Source organism: Pseudonaja textilis, chromosome 2 (assembly GCF_049901715.1).
Source record: "Pseudonaja textilis isolate UNSWEBS1 chromosome 2, rPseTex1.2, whole genome shotgun sequence".
Classification (NCBI taxonomy): Eukaryota; Metazoa; Chordata; class Lepidosauria; order Squamata; family Elapidae; genus Pseudonaja; species Pseudonaja textilis.
Window position 1 is genome coordinate 6,415,253 of NC_141991.1, and position 23,266 is coordinate 6,438,518.

At 46.4% G+C, this 23,266-nt stretch overlaps 1 protein-coding gene across 3 annotated transcripts in view; it reads right to left on the minus strand.

Moving 5' to 3' along the window:
* Nucleotides 1-13,741: 13,741 nt before the first annotated feature.
* Nucleotides 13,742-23,266, minus strand: part of LOC113451851 (uncharacterized) — a 28,841-nt gene continuing 19,316 nt past the window's right edge. For all 3 annotated transcript variants that reach the window (XM_087927879.1, XM_087927880.1, XM_026723248.2), the window contains exons 5-6: nucleotides 21,162-21,282; nucleotides 13,742-19,857 (exon numbers count right to left, since the gene is read on the minus strand). In XM_087927879.1, coding sequence (XP_087784005.1) covers nucleotides 18,227-19,857; nucleotides 21,162-21,282 — 1,752 coding nt within the window. In that variant the 3' untranslated portion in view covers nucleotides 13,742-18,226. The remainder of the gene's footprint in view (nucleotides 19,858-21,161; nucleotides 21,283-23,266) is intronic.

Consider the following 23,266-nt stretch of genomic DNA (forward strand, 5'->3'; position numbering starts at 1 on the left):
CACAGGGTCAGCGCCTCAATTATCTCGTGGAACACCCTCAAGAGGCTCCAACCCAGCCTATCCACTAGCCGGCTCCAGAGATGCCAGTTTAGCCTGAAGGACTACCAGGGGAAGACCATTCCTGTAATCGGCAGAGGCAAGTTCCTTGTCAGTTTTAAAGCTTTTAAAGGTCACCTACCTCTAGTGGTAGTTAACGGCAATCTACCCACCTTATTGGGGCTCGATTGGTTTCCCACCTCGGCCTAGGGCTAACAGGAGTCCATGCTGTCTCAACCTCAGACACTGACTCTTATTCGCTGATTACTCAGATGTGTTCAGCGAGGAGCTGGGGTGTTATAACGGCACCCCCATCTCATTCTCAGTGGACCCCCAGGCAGTCCCAATCAGGCTAAAACCGCGTAGGGTCCCATTTGCTATTCGGCCAAAACTAGATGCAGAATTGGATAAACTGTTAAAACAAGGGGTCATTGAGCCAACAGATTTCGCCAAATGGGAGATGCCCATTGTCACACCTCTCAAAAAGACGGTAGCCTGAGAATTTGCCTCTCGGACTACAAGACGACAATCAATAAATTTTTACAAGTTAGCGCTTATCCTGTGCCCGTCATTCAGCATTTATTACACACATTCGAACCAGGCAGCATTTTTGCTAAATTGGACATGTCTCAGCATATCAGCAGTTCCCTGTTGATAACCAAACAGCGGAACTCCAGACCATTGTCACTCACAGGGGTGCCTTCCGATGCAAGCGTCTCCAATTTGGCGTAAGTGTTGCCCCAGGTATTTTCAATCCCTCATGGAGCGGATTTTGCAGGGCCTCCTGTGTAGTACCCTACTTTGACGACATCTTAGTCTCGGCCAGGGACAGACCCCAACTCTTCCAGAGAGTTCGAGGCAGTGTTAGAGAGGTTCAGACAGCATGGCCTCAAGTTGAAAAAAAAAAAATGCCATTGCCACTAGACAGGTGGACTTTCTGGGTTATAAAATTGACGCCTCTGGCATTCACCCCTGGAGTCCAAGGTTAGGCAATCCACGAGGCACCCACTCCAACCTCCAAAACTGAACTACAGGCTTTCTTGGGGCTATTGAACTTTACGCATCCTTCTTGCCCCATAAAGCATCAGTAGCCGAACCCTACACAGATTACTGGATAAAAAGTCACCTTGGCACTGGGGCACAAAAGAAACCAGGCGTTCCACGCCGTCAAATCACTACTCACGTCAGAGGCGGTACTTATTCAATTCGACCCCAACCTTCCTTTAGTGCTGGCAGCAGACGCTTCCCCTTTTGGAATTGGGGCGGTCTTAAGTCACAGGCTTCCCAATGGCGCCGAGGCTCCCATCGCCTTTTTCTCAAGGACGCTCTCTGCCACGGAGCGCAACTACAGCCAGATCGATAAGGAAGCCCTAGCAGCTGTTGCAGCCGTGAAAAAATTTCACGAATTCCTTTTTGGCCATTTTTGAACTGGTCACGGACCACAAGCCCCTCCTGGGCCTACTGGCCGGGACAAACAGACCCCTCAAGTCCTTTCCCCTAGGATGACAAGGTGGACCCTCTTCCTAGCAGCCTACTCCTACAGACTTATACACCGCCCGGGCAAAACACTGTCCCACGCCGATGCTCTCAGTCGCTGCCCCTTACCCGCTCCGGCTGAAGACCCTGCTCCCGTCCACGCTATTTTTGAGATCACCCAGTTGGACCTACCCATCACTGCCCTTGACATTGCTGCTAAAACCAAGGCAGACCAAACGCTCGCCAGGTGCTCGACTGGGTGAGGAGGGGGTGGCCGGGTGGCAATGTTGAAAACAAATTCACACCTTTCAAGACTCGCATGCAGGAGTTGTCCAGTTTGCAGGGCTGTCTACTATGGGGCACTCGAGTGGTCATCCCGACCTCGCTGCGTACCCGAGTTCTGGAGGCGTTGCACGAGGGACACCCTGGCATTGTGAGAATGAAGGCATTAGCACGCAGCTACGTGTGGTGGCGGTCTCGGCAGGACGTTGTCAATTGGGTAAGTTCCTGCAGCCTTTGCCAGGAATCCTGTCCTGCTCCCCCATTGCCACCCCTACCAGATGGAAAGCGCCAGCGCCCCTTGGTCCAGAATCCACATCGACCTGGCCGGCCCCTTGCATGGGAAGATGTTCCTAGTGGTCATGGACGCCTATTCTAAATGGATTGACGTAGTGCAGCTATCCACGACCACCACACTAGCAATCACCAACGTGTTAACACGCTTGTTCGTAACGCATGGACTACCCGACTCCATTGTCTCCGACAATGGCCCACAGTTCGCATCGACCGAGTTCAGCCGTTTCACTGCCAACCTGGGTATCCGCCACATTTTCACAGCCCCATTTCACCCTGCCAGTAACGGGTTGGCTGAAAGGGCCGTCAGGACCACTAAAGAAGCCCTGGCTAGGTTCAGCAAGGATGACTGGCACCACAAACTCTCGCGGTTCCTGATGAGCCAGCATTCAACTCCTTGTTCAGTCACCAATAAGTCCCCAGCGGAGCTCCTGATGGGCCGGCGTCTGAGGACTGTATTGGACAGACTCCACCCACAATACTGCCCTGACTCTCCCCTCGCTTCCACATCGGGGTTAGACATTTTATCTTACAGGAGCCAGTATTCGCGAGGAACTTCGCCGGAGACCCTCTATGGATTCCGGGCGAGATCGTAGCCATCACCGGGCCGAGGTCGTATCGGGTCAGACTGGAGGATGGCCGTGTCTGGAGAAGGCACATAGACCAACTGCGTAGGCTGTTAGTGTTTGGGGATAAACCCCCGAGCAGAGTGCACAGCAGCAGTCTAACCAGGCAGCCAAATGAGAGAGAGAGGCTGGGCCCAAGAGTATACACACACTTGAGACAAAAACACTGTTTGTGGTTTTAAATAGATATTTAATTCACACAGACATTAAGAAGAGTCATTCAGTCCATATGTCAGTATCCAGTATATCCATCCAGTTACCTAGTCTATAAACAGTAAATACAATGTCTTTATCTGCTTGTAAATCTTCTTCTGATAACTTTCTCTCATAGACAATGCTGAGTATGAACAGCTCACCAAGTAAACACAGTCCTTTAGTTCAGTAGAGAGAAGTATCTTGCACAGTAGACATCTCATACAGGAGTAAAGCAGCAGGCAGACAGCAGACAGACCAGAGACCAGTAACACCAGGAACCAGGAATCAGAACAGAAATCAGACCAGGAAGACCAGGAACTCGAAACCAGGATCAGAAACCAGGAAGTGTTACGTCTCTCTCACTGCCTCTTATTGCAGCTTACAACCGCACCCATAATTATGCAATGACATTGCATTTTTGAGCTTAAAGCTGCAAACACATAAACCTAGGTTTTATATATTCATTCACCCAAACCAGTTGGTGTATCCATATACCCAACATACTCCCCTTTTGGGTGACATAAATATATAATGCCTTCACAATCTGAACCCATATTTTTCACAACTCTCTAGGTGCTTAATGGCACCTTGGGCTTTAGTAAAATTATCAGCTATATTGTCCTCCGACATACAGTACTCTAGCTGTATCATTTTACTATTTACAGATTGCCTTACATTCAGATATCTCAAATCTGTATGCTTGCTCCTAGTCTTTACTGCAATACTTGTAGCCATTTGAATTGCTGCCTGATTATCCTCATGTACAACTATAGGGTAATTTACAGTTATACCCATATCTTTCAACATTTGTTTATACATAATCAACTCAGTACATAGTAGTGATAAACAGGAGAATTCTGCCTCCATAGTAGACATACTTATATGCTGTTGTCTAATTGACTTCCAACCAATTAATGTCTTACCCAGCATTATGGCTGTTCCTGAAGTCGACTTTCTTGTGTCTCTTTCTGATGCAAAACTAGCATCTGCATAAGCACTCAATATGAGATCACCTTCTGGTTCAAGATACAGTGCATGGTGTAATGTTCCTTTAAGATATCTTAATATTCTTTTCAATGCTATCCAGTGACATTGAAGCGGGTCATTATTATGCCGTGCCAGCTGATTAATACTAAAAGCTATATCTGGCCTTGACCAATTGCTAATATATGATAAGCTACCAATCAAAGATTGATATATTGCCTTATCAAACTTGGGACTTTGAGTATCCATTTTGCAAATATCCTGACTCATAGGAGTCTTTACAGGCTTACAAAGTTCCATTTTATAATCTATTAGCAATTTAGATATCTTATCTTCCTGAGATATCTTAAAACCTTTTTGTGTTTTCACTATATTCAAACCTAGATATCTCTTTATCTCCCCTAATTGCTTGATTTTTATTTTCTTACCTAATGATGCTATAATTCTATTTGCTTCATCATTAGTCTCAGTAATCAAGGCAATATCATCAGTGAACAATAATAATAATGATATTTTCCCATTTGTCTCCCTCTTAAACAGACATGGGTCGGCTAAGCCAGCTTTAAAACCTATATTGTTCAGTTCCTTCACAATATACTGGTTCCATTCATAGCCCGATTGTTTAAGACCATAGAGGCTCTTCTTTAACAACCAACAATCATTATTATTATCATCTTTCAATCCACTAGGCTTTTTCATATATACAGAATGTCTTAGTGGAGCATGCAAGTAAGCAGTTTCCACATCTAAATGGTTAACTATATATTTCTTGCTTGCTGCCCACACTAAGGCTGCCCTTAATGTAGCTGCTTTAAGACTAGGTGCAAATACTTCATCATAGTCATTTGCACTTTGTCTAAAACCTTGGGCTACTAATCTTGCCTTATGGATTATATTTCCATCCTTGTCAGTTTTTATCTTAAAAATCCATTTGCAGCCAATGGGTTTTATACCAACAGGTAATCTCACATTTTCATAAACTTTCATATCCTTCAAGGATTTCAATTCCTTATTCATTGCTGCATACCAACTTTCTTTCTCTTTAGAAGGATACCTTTTTATCTCATCCACAGTAGATGGCACTCTATTTACCTGGCACACTATTAGCCTGGTATCTATCAGGCGGTCTAGATACACGTGTAGTTCTTCTGGGAATTACAGGGCTTGTATGAGGACTTTCTTGAGTTACTACCTGGTCCTTTTCCTCATCTTGCTGAGCTATTTCATCCTTTCTTTCACTTATGGGCACAATCTCTTCCTGTACTTCTCTTTTTACTTTATTTTTAAAGCTACAGGGATACTTAATGGGATTTCTGTAGGATTCAATAACCACTTCGTTATTGTTATCCTGCTCTAACTTATCCCATCCTACATGCTCTAGAAATTGGGCATTAGCACTACATAACACTCTAGATGTGCCTTTCTCCCAAAATCTATATGCCCTATGGTTAGCTTGGTAACCAACGAAGAAAAATTGTTTAGCTCTGTGTTGCCCTTTACGCCTGAGTTGTGTAGGGATATGCACCCATGCTGGTGCACCAAATGTGTGCAGGTAACTCAGATCAGGCTTCCTGCCATGCCACATGGTGAATGGTATTTCACCAGTAGTTGAGTTAACCACGTTGTTCAATAAGTGATTAGCACACATTGCAGCCTCCCCCCACAAAGAATCAGGTAACCCAGAATCAGTTAACATTGTTCTAACCATTGCCTGTAGTGTTTGGCCTCTTCTCTCTATAAATGCGTTGTGTTGTGGTCTGTATGGTGCAGATTTCTTATGCTCTATTCCAGCTGCCTTTAATCTATTCTGGAATTTGCTGTTAACAAATTCCATACCATTATCTGTCACCAAGGTTATCAGTTGCCGTTTAGACTTTCTTTCTGCAAACTTTAACCAGTTGAAGAAATGTTGATATGTTTCAGTTTTGCTTTTCATTAAGTAGCAAAACCCATATCTAGAGTAATGGTCCATAATGCTCAGTATATATCGAGCACCCCCCCATACTGGGTTTCTTTGGACCTATAATGTCTGCAAATACTACTTCTAAAGGTTCTTTAGTTTTAAAACCATTTAGCCTATTTGCAGGCAATATTTTACTCTTATCTTCATAACAGACATTACAACGCAAATACTTATCACAGGGTTTTAACCTTATCCCTTCAGATAACTCTACTGTACGTTTTAGCATTTTAAAATTTACATGCCCCAAACGCCTATGCAATAAATGGATACAATCATCATGAGGCTTGGTATTGTTAAATACAGTCTGTGCCTCCCCTTTCTTACTATCATGTAAGACATATAATGCTCCATTTAAAGCTGCAGTTACCTTTTTGTTATCTCTTTCCAGTATGCACTTATTATTCTTAAATGTAACCACATAACCTAGTTTATCTAATTCTCTTACAGAAAGTAAGTTCATCTTTAACTGTGGTACATACAACATTTTTATGTTCTGATTTAAACATGGACAATATGCAATACCTTCACCCTTGGCCTTGAGGTGCCAACCATTGGCGAGTGATATACGTTGTGAGCTTGTAGACATTTTTATAAACTTTGTCTTATCTCTCGTGATGCAGTGGGATGCTCCACTGTCCACCACCCATATATCATTCTTCACATCACAGTTGCTGTATGTGGCTAGTTCAAAGGATTTCTTTGGCTTCTTTATATTCTGGCGTTTTCCTTTTCTGCAGAATCTTGCCAAATGTCCTCTGCCTCCACAATTAAAACACTTTTTAATTGTGTATGCCGTTGAAGATAAATTCTCTTCCTCAGCTGGTCACGTTCACTCCTTCTTCTGGCTTCTTCTAATAGCCTGCCAGTAATCTCAGTTACTGATAAACTGTCTTTAGGCAATACCTCTAAAGCAGTCACAAAATCATCATAGCTTCGATCCAAAGAAGACAGAATAATATATACTTGTTGCAACTCATTAAATATAAGCTCTTTTTCTTGTAATTCTTGAAAAATGCTTTTTATACAGTTTAAATGAGTCAACATGTCTCCATTTTTCTCAAGATGTGTTCTAAACAGCTTCTGTGTAAGATTAATATGAGCTCCTACACTGTCTCGAACATAAATCTTCTTGAGATTATCCCAGCAATTGGCAGCACTTTCCACTCCACGAATATGTATCAGTTGCTGGTCTGAGAGAGTCAGTCCTATGATGCACAAAGCCTGCTCATTCTTTTGTTTATAGTCCTGTATCTTTCTGGCATCCTCATCATCAGTAGGATCTAAATTAGATACATCTGGTGGGTTTGTAATTATGTCCCACAAACCTTCTCTTCGTAGCAGTAAACTACATTTCATTGACCATGAAAACATAGTTTGTTCCATCTAACCTGGATATCATGGACAGACTTGGCAAATTTACTTGTGCCATTGCTCTGCAGAAAAATAACTATTCAACAAACAGTTTGTCTTTACAGCAATGTGCAACTCACCCCAAATCTAACTCTCAGATATAACCTGGTTAGCTAGACTGTGCACACTGCTGGGCCCATAACCAATGTTAGTGTTTGGGGATAAACCCCCGAGCAGAGTGCACAGCAGCAGTCTAACCAGGCAGCCAAATGAGAGAGAGAGGCTGGGCCCAAGAGTATACACACACTTGAGACAAAAACACTGTTTGTGGTTTTAAATAGATATTTAATTCACACAGAGATTAAGAAGAGTCATTCAGTCCATATGTCAGTATCCAGTATATCCATCCAGTTACCTAGTCTATAAACAGTAAATACAATGTCTTTATCTGCTTGTAAATCTTCTTCTTCTGATAACTTTCTCTCATAGACAATGCTGAGTATGAACAGCTCACCAAGTAAACACAGTCCTTTAGTTCAGTAGAAAGAAGTATCTTGCACAGTAGACATCTCATACAGGAGTAAAGCAGCAGTAGACAGACAGCAGACAGACCAGAGACGCGTAACACCAGGAACCAGGAATCAGATCAGGAGTCAGACCAGGAAGACCAGGGACTCGAAACCAGGATCAGAAACCAGGAAGTGTTACGTCTTTCTCACTGCCTCTTATTGCAGCTTACAACCGCACCCATAATTATGCAATGACATTGCATTTTTGAGCTTAAAGCTGCAAACACATAAACCTAGGTTTTATATATTCATTCACCCAAACCAGTTGGTGTATCCATATACCCAACATAGGCGCCTCAGCACCCCCACCAGCCGGGATCCGGAGTCACCAGACAAAGGGGGGAATCATCATCCACCCCACATCCACATCGTGCCCAGCGACCAGTTCACACCTACAGCCGTTCCCGACAGCCCGAACTCGGACAGCGGCGACCAGACAGTTGACCAGCCCGATCCAGTCAACGGGAGTACGTCCCCAGCGACCAGCCCTACGAGTCCCGAGCATACCCGAACCGAGGGTCGCGGTGATGACACTTTGCCGGCTCTGCCTTCCCAGACAGACCCCGAACGGACAGACAACGTTCCAGAGTTGCGCCGTTCCGGCGCCAACATAAACCCCTGCCTACCTCAAAGACTATGCGTGTTCGCATCTGGGGGAAGGGGTGTTATGTCCTGAGAACTCTTGGAGTTCTCACTCAGGTCCATGCACTTTGCGTGGGCGTTTCTTCCCTCCCCTCATTGGTTGGTTCTCCCCAGCAGCCGGCTATAAAAGCGGGCTGCGGGACCCAACCAGTTGCTGATTGCTGCGAGCCAGTTCCAGGCGTGGCAAGCACGGTCAGCCCTTTATTGTTATAATAAAGTATTGTTGCACTCATGCTCTGGTTCAGCCTCTCTTTTCCCAAACATAACAGTTCTGACAGTGAGAACAATCAACCAATGGAACAGAAGTTGCCCTCGGAAGTTGTGGGAGTGCCATCACTTGAGATTTTCAAGCGAAGATTGGACAGCCAACTTTCAGAAATGGTGTAGGGTCTCCTGCTTGAGTGGGGGTGGGGTTGGACTAGATGACCTACAAGGTCCTTTAAGGTGACCAACCGTCCTCCTTTAGGGAGGATAGCCCTCCTTTTATAAGTTCTGTCCTCTCGAAAAGTCCTCCTACATGTCCTCCTTTTTGATATTTGAAGACTAATCAGTAAATCTCTATTTGATCAATGTCGATCCGATTTGTTGTGTGTGATGTGACGTATTTGTATTTGACATGATTCATCAAGGCTCGGTACAGTGAGGCAAGACGCGATTATGAGATGCATGCACTCCACACAGGATAATTGTTTTGAAAGAGTGTGCCGCGCGGAAGAGTGTGCCATGCACAGGAGTGCGCCATGCACAAGCGTGTGCCGCATGAAAGAGTGCACTGCACTCAAGTGGCTTTTTTTTTCTTCAATTTATTTGTGTCCTTTTCATTGCAAAAATGTTGGTCACCTTAAGGTTGCTTCCAACTCTGATTATCTGTTATGTTTGTTGAACTCTCTGGGGGAGACGGAGTTTGCCTCTCTCCTGCGACTGTGGAGTTTGCAAGACTTGTTTAGTAAAAAGTACAAAATTACCCCTTCATGTATCTGTGGGTGCCTGCCTGGGACAGGACACTAAGTTATTATAGCTTGTAGGAACTCGTAATCCAGGGTGATTCTTTTCCCTCACTATCCCATCCTCCCCCCCCCTGAATTTTTTCTGTCTCTTTTGCTGCTAGAATATGGAGGGCAAATATTTGGGGTGGGTGGGACTATCAGTAGTTTGGAAACTTTTCCTAGAAGCCTTTCAAGCCACACAAAATGGCTGAACCCATGTAAATGGTTTAAAGATCTAAATAAACCACCAACATATTAAAGTCTCAATTGACTGAAAGGCCTTGTTTCCATGTTATGTTGGGCCTGGGCTTGTATGCTTGGAGATTTTTTTTGCTCTTCTTTTATTGCTATAAGGGAACCTTTTGAACAAGTCTTCAGCTTTCAACTCAAAGGAACTGCATTAACAGGAACAGAATCAAGAACACATGACTTTCTACTGCTTTTCAAGGCCTCGGTAAGACCATAGTTGCATCCATTTTTGGTCACCACAATATAAGAAAATAGAATAATAGAGTTCGAAGGGGCCTTGGAGGTCTTCTAGTCCAACCCCCTGCTTACACAGGAAACCCTATATCTGTCAACTCATAAAACATCCATAGTCCTGTTTTCAAGTTGCCATAAACAAGGCGGCGGAGAGAGAAATCTGAAGGAGCAGTACGGCAGTAAAACCAGAAGTACATTCCACCATTATTGTCAGCCTTCAAGAATCCTTCTGCTTGTCTTTCCGGCTGCCATTGAAAGGGAGGGGGGGGAGATTAATTGGGCTATGTGTGTGTGTGTGTGTGGGGGGAAGAGTGCTGGAGGCTTGAGAGGATGAACTGTAAAACTTGGGAAAACTTTCTTGACTATGCTTGCTTACTGCAGCAGCTGTAGCTTCTTATCTATCCAGGCCAAGGTCAACCGCCATGGGGAGCCAGATGTCTGAAACACCACAGATCTTTATGTTTTAGCCTCCAGTCCCCTGATTATCTTTGTTGCTGTTCTCTGTGCTATTTCTAGAGTCTCAACAGCTTTTTTTTACATCGTGGGGACCAAAATGTGAATGCAGTATTCCAAATGTGGCCTTACCAAGGCATTATAAAGTGGTCTTAACACACGCCATGTGATCTTGATTCTATCCTTCTATTAGGGCTGAGATATTGAGACTCTGGAAAAAGTGAAAAAAAAAAAAGAAGCAAAAAAAGGTGGATTAAGGGACTGAAGGCTAAAACATAAAAAGAATGGTTGCAGGAATTGGGTATGTCTAGTTCAGGGGTAGGGAAACTTGGCTCCTTTATCATTTATGGACTTCAACTCCCAGAATTCCTGAGTGAGCCATAAAAGGTTCCCAATCCCTGGCCTACTGGTTTTTCAGTTGTGGGGGAAAATCAATTTTTGACTTGAATGGGACTGTTTAATATACAAATGTCCTAATTTTTGACTTTAATGGGACTGTTTAAAATACAAATGCCCTACATTTGTATATTAAACAGTCCCATTCAAATCAAAATTTGATTTCCCTCACAACTGAAAAACCAGTAGGCCAGGGATGGGGAACTTTTTATGGCTCACTCAGGAATTCTGGGAGTTGAAGTCCATAAGTGATAAAAGAGCCAGGTTTACCTACCCCTGATCTAGTTTACTGAAAAGGACTAAGGGTGATAGAATAGCAGTATCCCAATATCTAAGGGATTGCCACAAAGAAGAGGGAAGTTCACCTAGTTCCCAAAGCATCTGAAGGAAGAACAAGTTGTAATGGATAGAAACTAATCAAGGAGAGAACCAACCTAGAATTGAACGTCATGACAGAATATTTAATCAGTGGAACAACTTGCTTCTATAAGTTGTGGGTGTTCCAATACTGGAGGGTTTTAAAGAAGAGACTGGACAATCATTTGTCTGAAAATGGTAGAGGGCCCGTGATGGCGAACCTGTGGCATGCGTGTCACAGGTGGCACGCAGAGCCATTTGTGCCAGCACACGAGCCACAGGCAAACTTACCTCACTGCACATGCACGCGCCTCACTGCTGATTTTCAGCTGGTTTGAGGCTTTTTTTTGGCCTCCAAGTGGCTTGAAAAAAAGCCCCTTCAGGCTTTGCAGGACGAAAAATAGGCCCGTTTTGTCACTTCTTATAATACCGGAAGTGACAAAACAGGCCTATTATTTGTCCTGCAAAACCTGCAGAAGCCTTCCTCAATCCTCTGGGAGGCTGAAAAAGGCCTCAAACTGGCTGAAAATCAGGAAAGGGGGCGACGGGTGGGTGGGGATTGCGCATGTATGAGTGGGGGCGTGGGGGCACGCATTGCCTTCTGGGTGCTGACACGAGAGTGTGAGCATGCATTAGCCACCACTGTCCTATATGATTTCAGACATTGATCAGTCTCTTCTTAAAAACCTCCAGTGATGAAGCACCCACAACCTCTGATGGGAAGCTGTTCCACTGGTTAATTGTCCTCACCGTTAGGAAGTTCCTCCTTCATTCCAGGTTGCTTCTTTCCTTGCTTACTTTCCATTCCTTGTTTCTTCTCCTGCCTTCTGGTGCTTTAGGATTTTTTTTTACAGACAGCTAAGCATATCAGTCTCCTCATTGTCAGAATAACAAAATTGGAACAGACCTTGGAAGTCTTCTAATCCGACCTGCTGCTCAAGCAGAACCTCCTATACCAGGGATGGTGAAGTTTTTTGTTGTGGTGTGCCGAGCGTGCACATGCCAGCAGCCACAATGCAATGCACCCCCCTACGCATGCACGTGCAACATCCCTGCCCCCTGACCTGCACTGCTCATGGGCATGCCTCCCAGCTGATTTTGGGCCCATTTGAGGCCCATTTTTGCCCTCCCGTAGGTTCGAGGGAAGCCTCTGGAGGCTGAAAACAGGCCCGTTTCAGCACTTCTGGTATTTCCGGGAGGCCCGTTTTTCGGCCTCCCGAGGCTGAGGAGGGTTCCCTCAAGCCTCCGGGAGGGCGAAAACAGCCTCAAACAGGCAAAACATCAGCTGGGAGGCGTGCGCATGCTCAGTGCAGGTAAGTTTGGCTGGGGCTCGCGTGCCCACACAAATGGCTCTGCGTGCCACCTGTGGCACGTGTGCCATAGGCTCGCCATCATGGTCTTATACCATTTCAGACAATTGGTAGTCCAATCTCTGATTAAAAACTGAGATTATGCTTGTCTTGGAGTTATTGATTGGAATGGAGGTTTGCTGGAACATTTGACATTATCTCAAAACTACCTTTATTGGAATAGCACCTGGCATACCTGTGGAATCTCGAAACTAAAAGTTTCTCAGATATCCCACAATGTCCCAAACTACAATGCATCCCCCTTTCCCCCCCCATCATATCACATGGACCAATCACGGTCCGTCCCAGTGTAAGATCCTTTTTCCATCCTGCGCCACACTTAATAACCTTGAACTAAGAAAATATTTTTGTCTACTTAGAACTACTCAATTGAAATCACCCTCCTCCCACTTTCTCAGGCTATGTGCCAGTGTGGAATATGGCTTCCAAAGCCGACACCTAGTTTGGGGCCAGTTTCTGCTTTGTTTTCTTTCCCTTTTAGCTGTCACATGGGCAGAGGTGGGTATTCAGCAGGTTCTGACCAGTTCTGGAGAACCGGTAGTGGAAATTTTGAGTAGTTCGGAGAACTGGTAGTGGAAATGATGAGTAGTTTGGAATACCACCTCTGACTGGCCCCACCCCCATCTATGATCTGCCTCCCAAGTCCCAGCTGATTGGCTGGGTTTTCTTTGGTTGCCCTGCACAGAATGGAGCTGGAAAGCAGGTTAGTGGGGTCGGGAGAGAATGGGGACTTTACAGTATCCTTCCCCTGCCACACCCACAGAACCGGTAGTAAATTTTTTTGAATCCCACTGCTGCACAGGGGGTCAACTGATGAGCATACTTGAGCCCACTTCTGTTACTAAAGAAGAGTTGTTAAGCGAGTGTTGCCCCATTTTACTTCTCTTACCATAGTTGTTAAGTGAACCACTGCAGTTTTAAGATAGCAACACGGTTATTAAGTAAACCTGGTTTCCCATTGACTTTGCTTGTTGGAAAGTTGCCAAAGGGGATCATGTGATTCCCGGACTGAACTCCCTAGGATCGAACTCACAGCCTCCCGATTGTGAGGTGAGGGCTCCATCTCTTGGCCACCGCATCATTCCTGTTGAACGGTCACTAAACAAGCTGTTGTAAGCCAAGGACTACCTTTATCAGCTGCTATAATATCAGTCATACCATGCATGACCTCACTGCAGTATCATGATGTGATGTGATTTGTCCTCTCCCACTATAGACTAGGCTGGTGTATGACACTGCCTTTTGTACACCTCTCACGAAAGCTGCCACTCAAATACCCATCCATAATTCCATGCTTTTAATACAGATTAACCAGTTAGCTATACAAGAAGGTATACAAAAATGAAATTACAGAGAAAAAAGGAGGAAAACGAAAATCCCAATCAAAATACATAGAGCAAAAGCTGCATGTAACTCACTTGGATTTCTCTTAGAACATGCATAGACTGGCACCATTTAAACAAGAAACGCCGTGGAAAAACAGGCTGTGGCTCTAGACGCTAAAGCCGAATTCTCGGCAACGAAGCCTGGCCGTTCGGAAGAGGATTTTTTTTTCCAAAGGCGCCTGAAAGCCTGAGTTCAATTCAGGCTGCCAATCTACCGGAGTCTCAACTGGTCTCCTCAGACAGTGGCCCCCAACTTTTCCAGCTTGGGGACTTGGTGGGAGGGGAGAGGATGGTTTCATGTGAGCTGCAGGCACACGCACGAGCGTGCGCAACTCCGTTTGCACAAACAGAACTGCACGTATGTGCTTGCTTGCCCTCTGGTTGAGTAGCCCGGTTTCCAAAGATGTTGCAGCCCCGGGAATGGGCCGCGGCCCCAGAGTTGCGGGACTCCTAAATCGATTCACACCTCTCTTCTCCAATTCACAGGGCCTCACCTGAGCGGATTGCTACGATGGGGAGAAAATGCTTAAACACAGGATTACTACTCTACTTTTCCCATTAAACCCACTTTTCTACACATCTATCCAAAGTTTATCAATAACATAGGGCTGGGCCCGAGACAGGATCAACAGTTTGTTTTGAGCGCCGGACCCGGCCGCCGTGTTTCAGAAGTTCTGCCAAACTCAGCCACAGTCCAGCAGTAAGAAACTCTTAAGTACTTCAAGGGCTGTTTGGTTTGGAGTGAAGCAAAATCTGGACAGGACAAGCTTGACGCACATCGCTCCTTCTCTCTGCGTGACATATCTCACCAGCTCCAGCCTGCAACGTCTTCTTTCCTTGCCACCGATGTCCTCAGGTGATGCCTCCCAACGCCCACCCTGCTTTCTTCCCCACCTTCCCAGGCCATCATCACCCTCCCTATCCAACCACTTTCGTCTGGAGCAAGTCTATTCAGGAGGGACAAAATGGCGCCATTTTGTGTCAGCCATTTTGTCCAGTGGTGGAATACAGTTCAGAGTCACAGGACAGAGAGGCTCTTTCATGAAGAACAAAGTGACAACACGTGGTGCTCTCTGAGCTTGTTTTCTTGCAGATGTTTCATTACCCAAACTAGGTAAGTGCTCCCCCCCCAAATGACCCACTTTGACAAGAAGCCCTATCATATTTTGGAGCGCATGAATTAAGCCCCACCCACAAAATTAGCCCTAATTAAGACCCCACCCACCCCCGGGGGCATGGAATGGGGCGAGGCACTCAGGTAGAAAAACAAGTTAGGGTGGGGATGGGGAGGTGGAGCTGCCCTAATTACCAGGCCTCATACACCCTGACACCTGCCTCGCCTTCTTTTGTGGCCGCTGCTTCTGCAGCCGCTTGCCGCCACTTGCACACATCCCCCCCGGCCTCCGGAGCAACATTATCGGCTGCAGAAGGCTTTCCGGAAGGCATCTAAAGGCAAAACAAGGCCAGGGCGATGCGTGAGAGTGACGACAAGCGGCTGCAGAAGCGGGCCAGCAATGGGCTCCTGCTGGAGGGTGCTGTTAGTGCCACCGCCACAAGTCCATAATTAGAACCCTCCAAAAAGAAGGCCTAGCTGGTTTTTTTTTTTTGGGGGGGGGAATTTCAAAACAAAATATGACCTGGACTTTTTTGGGAAACATAGTAGTAAGGAGTGGGGTTTGCGGTCAGTTTATATTCCGGGGGTGGCTTTCCCTGTCAGTGTTGGTGGCGGTGGTATTAGACATTCCTGTATTTATGGAAATACCGGAAGTGACAAAATGGGCCCATTGTTCAGCCTGCAAAGACTACAGAGGTTTCCCTTGAGCCTCTGGGAGGCCGAAAAAGGCATCTAACAGGCAGAAAATCAGCTGGGAGGCACTCCCATGCCCAGTGTAGGTAAGAGAGCACTGTGGGGGGGATCGCGTGCGCATGGGGCATGGGGGGCCCCCACGCGCATTGCCTTCTGGTTGCTGGCATGTGAGCGCGTGCAAAATTTTCAACACAGGAGCCGAAAAAGATTAGCCACCGCTGCTATAGGACATTGTCTCTTTGCTCTCTGTGAAGGAGCCTCCTCCCCCCCGCGACCCTGGACTACATGCCATCACATGTGCGCAGATTAACACCCCTCAGACAGCTATAGATTTGGATGGCCTTCTCAAAAAGAGCCCTTCTTCCCATGTATATCTGTGCACTGAACATTCTTCAAGTCCCTAAGATGGACCAAGAGTTAAAACCAGAGAAGCAGCGTTAAAGCATGGCCCAAACGGATCTCCGGAGGAAAATTGCCACAAGATGTCAGCCATGGAAGCGATCCACAGGAAAAAAGTTCCCTTTTGCAGTTTGTCAAATGATGCCACGGCCGTCGTTCAGGCAGACGGTTTGTCTCGCTGCCACCACCAAAAAGGCCCTGCTGCTTGGATCCACCCATGACCCTCCCCTAAGTCTCAAAGGGGTGCAAGTGCTCCTAAACTGTCTGCGAAGATTGACGTCCCCACACAGAAGGCAGCCTAGAACGGTGGGTGGGAAACGCAGCTGGGAGAAACCCCAGAAAGGACGGTCCATTCGGCCTGCTCGAGTCATGGCTTTGGGGACGGTTATCCCCCAAATGTTTTCAAAGTCAGCCTGGAGGAAGAGGAGGTGAACGGGAACTATTAGATCCAGAGGCGCTAAATCAGAGGCGGCCAGTCTTTCAGCAGTCCGGCAGTCACGTTTTGGAATAATTGCAATGCATTGTGGGGGGCCCTGTTGGAAGACATTAGCCCCTCTTCCAAGCCAGGTTGCAAGAGATGGATATTTGAGGCGCTTCTACAAAGACGAGGGGACCAAGTTATTTTCCAAAGCACTAGAAGGCAAGACAAAAAACACTGGATGGCAACTAACAGTAACCAAGGAAGAAGGCCTTACTGGCAATTCTGGGATTAGACTATGCAGGAGAGCCCAGAGTTCAAATCTATCCTCCATCACAGAAACCTCCCCAGCTGATTTTTGAGTTACGACATCACACTAGTTTCTCGGTTTCCTGCATGTTGATGCCACAAAGAAGTATGTCAGGGTTGAGGTTTACACTAGGACATGGCTACAGGTGTTTCCCCTCACTTCTTCCTCCCCTCTGTGGATTCCAAGGACAAAAGAACGGTGTTTGGGACTGGAGACCAGGAGGGAAAGATCTGAGTTCAAATCCACCTTCCATTGTGGAAACCTTCTGGCTGATTTGGAGCTGATTACCGTGTCGAATTTTGCTGGGGAGATAAGCTGAAGAGACTTCCCATCAGGGAAGCTCCAGGATCAAAGGTGGGATGTAACCCTGATTTTTTTAAAAATACAGTAAACAGATTGGGAACACCCACAAAATTCCCCCCTCCCTCAGAAATCTTGAGTGTTGTTGCATGAATCTTGCACACTGATTCCGATTGCTGGAAGCTGGGTCTTCTTGAAATTCTGTGTCTGGAAGACTTGGTGGTACTGAGCCGTGGTGGTGCAGTGGTCAGAATGCAGTACTGCAAGCGACTTCTGCTGAATGCCGGCTGCCAGCAGCTCGATTCTCACCAGCTCAAGGTTGACTCAGTCTTTCCATCCTTCAGAGGTCAATAAAACGAGGACCCAGATTGTTGGGAGAAATATGCTGAGTCTGTAAACCACTTGGAGAGAGCTGGAAAGCATCGTGAAGCGGTACATTACTATCGATGCGAAAACTGGAGAATCAAGCATTTCAGCTAGTGGGCTGAGGGGGACTTGGCAGCCAAGGATCAGAAGGTACTTGCGATCCCTGTCTTACAGAAATAGATCAGACAACTTTCATTAAGATCAATTATCCTTGGATCACAGAACTTTCGAAGCTCAATTTTGTAGGAACCCACACGGGATCTTGATGTATTAGGGGTGAGCCATCCTAAATTCCTAGCATATTCCTAGCAAACCTACGATAGGGTATCCTTGAATCGTCATCTCCAGCTGAAAGACCCCGGCAAAACTCCAGGCATTTCTAGAGATCCTCTCATGTCTCTGGTCCTCATCAAGAAGCGAGATCACTGCTCAGACAAACACTCTTTCCTTCTTGCTCCAAGAATTCAAATTGGGGTCCGACGACCGCTTAGATGTGGTGCGTGCTGAAGATTCAAATCTAGTTCCCAGTGCCCGAAAGCAGGGCTGGCAAAGAAACCTTCGGAAACACTGGACAATCACAATGGGCCAACACATCAAATAAAAATAAAAATAAGCATCTCTATAAATAAATTCATATCTAATGCAAAGAAATGGAGTCCGTGTTCTACACGAATCTCTTTCCACAGTGATTTCCACAGTTTTCTTTGAAATCTTTTCACGATAAGGGCTGCTTCGTCCGTCCGCCGCTTTAAAAAAAAAATAAAAAAGTAAATTTCATACTCCTAGCTTTTAAATCCGTCTTCACCGGCGTGGATTCTTTGATGTAAAGTAAGGGAATACGCCCAACAGAAGCTCTTTCCACATTCCAGGCATTTAAATGGCTTCTCTCCGGTGTGAATTCTTTGATGGCAGCTGAGGTATTTGCTGGTGCTAAAGCTCTTCCCGCACACCAGGCATTTGTAAGCCTTGTCGACAATATGGATCCGCTGATGGCACGTCAAGTACCTGTTAGTGCTGAAGTTCTTTCCGCACACCAGACATTTATACGGCTTCTCACCAGTGTGGATGCGCTGATGGGAGGTAAGGCTGGTGGCTCGGCTGAAGCTTTTCCCGCACTCTGTGCATTTAAAGGGTTTCTCTCCCGTGTGTGTTATCAGGTGCAAGGTGAGGGAGTTAGCCCAACAGAAGGTCTGCCCACACTCCAGGCATTTGTAAGGTTTCTCTCCGGTGTGGATCCTCTGATGGGAAAGGATGTATTTGCTAGTTGTGAAGCTCTTCCCGCACTCCAGGCATTTGTACGGCTTCTCTCCCAGGTGGATACTCTGGTGGGAAATAAGGCTCGTGCGTCGCCGGAAGGTCTTCCCGCACTCCAGGCATTTGAAAGGTTCTTCCCCCGTGTGGATCCTGCGGTGAGAATTCAGGCACTGGCGCGTGATGAAACTTTTCCCGCAGTCTGAACAGTGGAAGGGCTCCTCCCCGCGGTGAAGGCGCTGGTGGTAGCTGAGGCTGGTGCTGTGGACGAAGCGCTTCCCGCACTCAGTGCATTTGTACGGTTTCTCTCCTGTGTGGATCCTCTGGTGGGACATGAGGTACTGGCGGGTGCTGAAATTTTTTCCGCACTCCGTGCAGGAGTGCGGCTTCACGCCGGTGTGACTGCGCTGGTGGTAGGTCAGGCTTGTCCTGTGACTGAATCTCTTGCCACACTCGGAACACTTGTAGGGCTTCACGCCGGTGTGGTGCTGCCGGTGGTAAGTGAGGCTGGTGTTGTGGATAAACCTCTTGCCACACTCTAAGCACTTATATGGCTTCTCCCCCGTGTGGATCCTCTGATGGGAGGAAAGGCTGGTGCTCCTGCTGAAACTTTTCCCACACACCAGGCACTTAAATGGCTTCTCTCCCGTGTGGACAATCTGGTGTAAGGTCAGGGAATTGGCCCAGCAGAAGGTCTCCCCGCACTCCAGACACTTAAAGGGCTTCTCCCCGGTGTGGATTCTCTGGTGACAGGAAAGGTATTGGCGGGTGCTGAAGCTCTTCCCGCATTTGGCGCACTTGAAGGGCTTCTCCCCGGTGTGAACGCGCTGATGGCAGCCCAGGTACTGCCGGGTGCTAAAGCTCTTCCCGCACTCCAGGCATTTGTGGGGCTTCTTGGTGGTGTGGCTCTCCCAGTGAGCGATCAGGCTCGACTGGCAGTTGAAGGCTTTGCCGCACAGAAGGCATTGGCTCCATTCAATCCCATCTTCTATTTTTTCGCGGACCGGAAGCTCGTAGAATTCGGTGTTGTAAGAACCCGGAGATTCATCCTTCACTTTGCCGGCTTCAGTGTCTGGTCTCTGCTTGTTCTCCTCTTCGCTTCCAATTTTTCCGAACAATATCTCATAGATTTCTCCACTTTCACTCTCTGGCCAGTCACTTCCTGACAGGAGAGAAAAACAAAAAGACTTTTGGTAAATTATAAAATGAAGCCTAACATTCTCCGTTCTCTCTCTGAAATTAATGCAATGCAATGCAATGTAATCTCTTTATCTAATCTAATCTGTCAATCTAATTAATCTAATCTATATATAAAAGCCAAGTACCACTCACTCACTCATGAAATTTCCAGAACCGTAAAACCTACAAACTTGAAATTTGGCATCTACTATACGTTCCTCTTGGCTTCTAGGTGCTCGCTAAGAAAGGATTTTTCGACATGACTATCTTATACAGTAATTAACACGCTCTGATTCTAAGGAGTTCTGTTCTCCCTTCCTACCTGAAAAGAACTCTGTTCCAATTGCAGTTGCCTCACATTCTGTTACCTCAGTTCAAACTGGCAGATGCTCTACTCCTTCACTCAGGAGTGGTCTGGGGCTCCTTACAGTACTAAACATCACTACCTCACCAAAATGCCTATGCCTTCCACCTATGGAACTGCTTCCGGACTCAAGGTGGGGCCAGGTGCATAGTCCGATCACAAGTTTTGTCATGAAGCATGGGTATCCAGCTAGTCTAATATAATTCTATCTATATTTACCTACCTACCTACCTACCTATATCATCTATTTATTTATTCATTTAATTTATATACCAACCTGTTATGCCTCACCTGTATCCACAGGTGAGCAATCACAATTCAGAAGTTTCAAAAATATAAGGAACCGAAAACAAACTCCAACCAAGATAACTGCTGAAGTTTTTCCAGTCCTCAGCAGTAATTCCGATAGCTGTTTGGCAAACCTGAAGTGCCTATAAATCACAATGCCTCAGAGAATCTTCACAAGACTTTCGCTCTAACAAGACACTTTGCTTCTGGCAAATTTCTCAAGCCAATCCATTTCCTTTTATCCCCTAAAGGGGGCGTGTTAGTCTCATTAATCACTGGCTTGACGCTTCTTTCCCAATTGAGATTGATGTCTCAATCTCCATCTATTTCTCATGTCAAGCCAAGATCCCTCAAACCCCTCCTCCTCTGCACTTGAAACCTCTCGCACGTTTTCCTGATTATCTGTTCCCGGCTGAGAGAGAGAGAGATTTGGGGGAGGTCACCTCCAATAAATCAGGTTCGTCTCTCATAGCTAAGTCCACCTCCTCATCCTGGCTGCCCTCAGAATCACTCAGCAATGCAGGCTCAAATTTCACTGCCAGATCCTCTTCGCTAGAGCTCACATCTGTCAACAGAACAGATTCCAATCCCGGAGTCACAACACCAACCTTTTTTCTTTTTAAGAGGAAACTTACCCAAAGAAGAGGCAATGCCACTGTTTTCTGCCATCACATCCCTGTGTAAAGCTCTTTGGTCTGGATTCAGCAGCGCCCATTCCTCCTCACTAAAAGTCACAGAGACTTCCTCAAGCATCACCTAAAAAGCAGCAACATCAGTTTCAGTGCTTGTGGGCTGATGCCGTTCGGAACGGTTCACCTGTACCAGTAGTTTTGACCATTGGCTAAGGCCTCCTGCCCCGGTGCTATCCCATCCTAAGTATCCGCCCACCTGCCCCCACAGCCAAGCTGATTTCTGTGCCTCGCCTGCTCTACTCGCTGTTGGCTGCCTGAGAAGTTATGCTGGAAGCTGCGTGCATGAAATCGCCATGTTTGCACTCACATTTTTAGTTCTGCACTAAGAGAACCAGTTAAATCGTGTGAAGCCCACCTCTGGTCGGCTTCTTACATTTACGGCAGCGCATTCCTTAGCAAAGTCTAACGGGCGTCTTGAGGATCCAGTGGGACAGAACAAGAGGTTGCTTTATCCTCAGAAAGGGTTCTGTCATGCCCCTGTCGGAATCTGATTCTGGGGGGGTGGGGAGGCCAAGCAGCTGACAAGGAATGGGAGTGTGGCTCAGTTGGCTGTGGAAGAAACTGGGGAAGGGCACAGTACGGCTGGGCAGAGCAGAGAGCAAGGGAGAGGGAATTCAGAGGAGGATCCAGGCCCACCCCTCTTCATCCTAGGGCACACAGGGAGGAAGGAACAACATGAGTTGTGTTCTGTCTCATCTTTCCTCTTTCCCAAAAGATGAAAGAGTGCACACACACACACACACACACACACACACACACACACACAGGCAGGCAAGCTGGCTCGGACTTCACAGAGTTAATTCTTTGGAACTGATAATATTCTTGGCATTCCACCACGTCCCGTCTGCCAAGTCCGAACTGATAACAAATAAAGTTTTACTCACAGGAAATCACAAGGCAGTCCACAAAAATAACCATTCACGGAGAAAATCCGAAGTAAGGTTAAACTTTGTCCCATACAAAGTTTAAGGAGAAAACACACCCACTTTTATCCCGTGAGGTGTGGCTCAATGACTCAGCTCACCCTCTGACCCTCCCACGCCTCCTATGTTGCTGCTCGCGTTTCTCCCTATGACGCTGCTTGGGGTCAAGCCAACACTCTTCCTCTTTACTCCCTGTCAGGGGCTGCTCCGACATGCCTTCCTCCTGATTAATCTCAGGCTGTTCCTCTCGGTTGTCTGATGGAACCTGAGGCATTACCAGGGAGGAAGGCATTGCCAGAGAGGAAGGTCCTGGGGAGGAAGGCATTCCCAGTCCCTCCTCCTCATGTTCCAGGTCCTCTTCCTCTGACAGCATAGGCTCGGGAATCGGAGCCACAAGAAGTTGTGTGGCTTACGGGGGAGGAAAGGGCCCTGATTCCCTTCATTAGCTGCAGTTGGGAACCGTGTTTAAAAAGGGAGTTTGCGCACAGCAACTTGTTGGAAACCAATCGTGTATTATCTTGTTTTGTTGAGGCTTATCTGGGTTCCTGGCATCTTCCCAACTGTGTGTGTTTTGTTGGACTATGAAGTCTGCAATTCCTTTATCCTGCTCTGTCCAGTTAATTGCTGCAGCGTGGTTTGTGTTGGTTTTTATTTATAATTTATATATACTTAATTTTCGGACTGAATTTCCTCCACTTAAAGACTGTTCTTGGGAGAGTTTTTTCTCCAGCCGAAGGTAACTGGACACTGGGGGCAAAGTTGGAGGTATTAAAGGGACTCTTCTTACTTATGTGACTGTGTTGCCTTTGTGCCACGTCCAAGGTCATCACAGGTACTTTAGGGATGCACAGGTAGTCCTCGACTTACAACTACAATCGAGCCCAAAATTTCTGGGGCTAAGCAAGACAGTGGTTAAGTGAACTTTACCCCATTTTGCTTGTCATAATAGTTAAATGAATCACTGCAGTTGTTACATTGGTAACATGGTTGTTAAGTGAATCTGGCTTCCCTGTGGACTTTGCTTGTCAGAAAGTTGCAAAAGGGGATCACGTGACCCTGCGGGACACTGCGACCGTCATAAATATGAACCAGTTGCCAAGTGTCTGAATTTGGATCACATGGCAT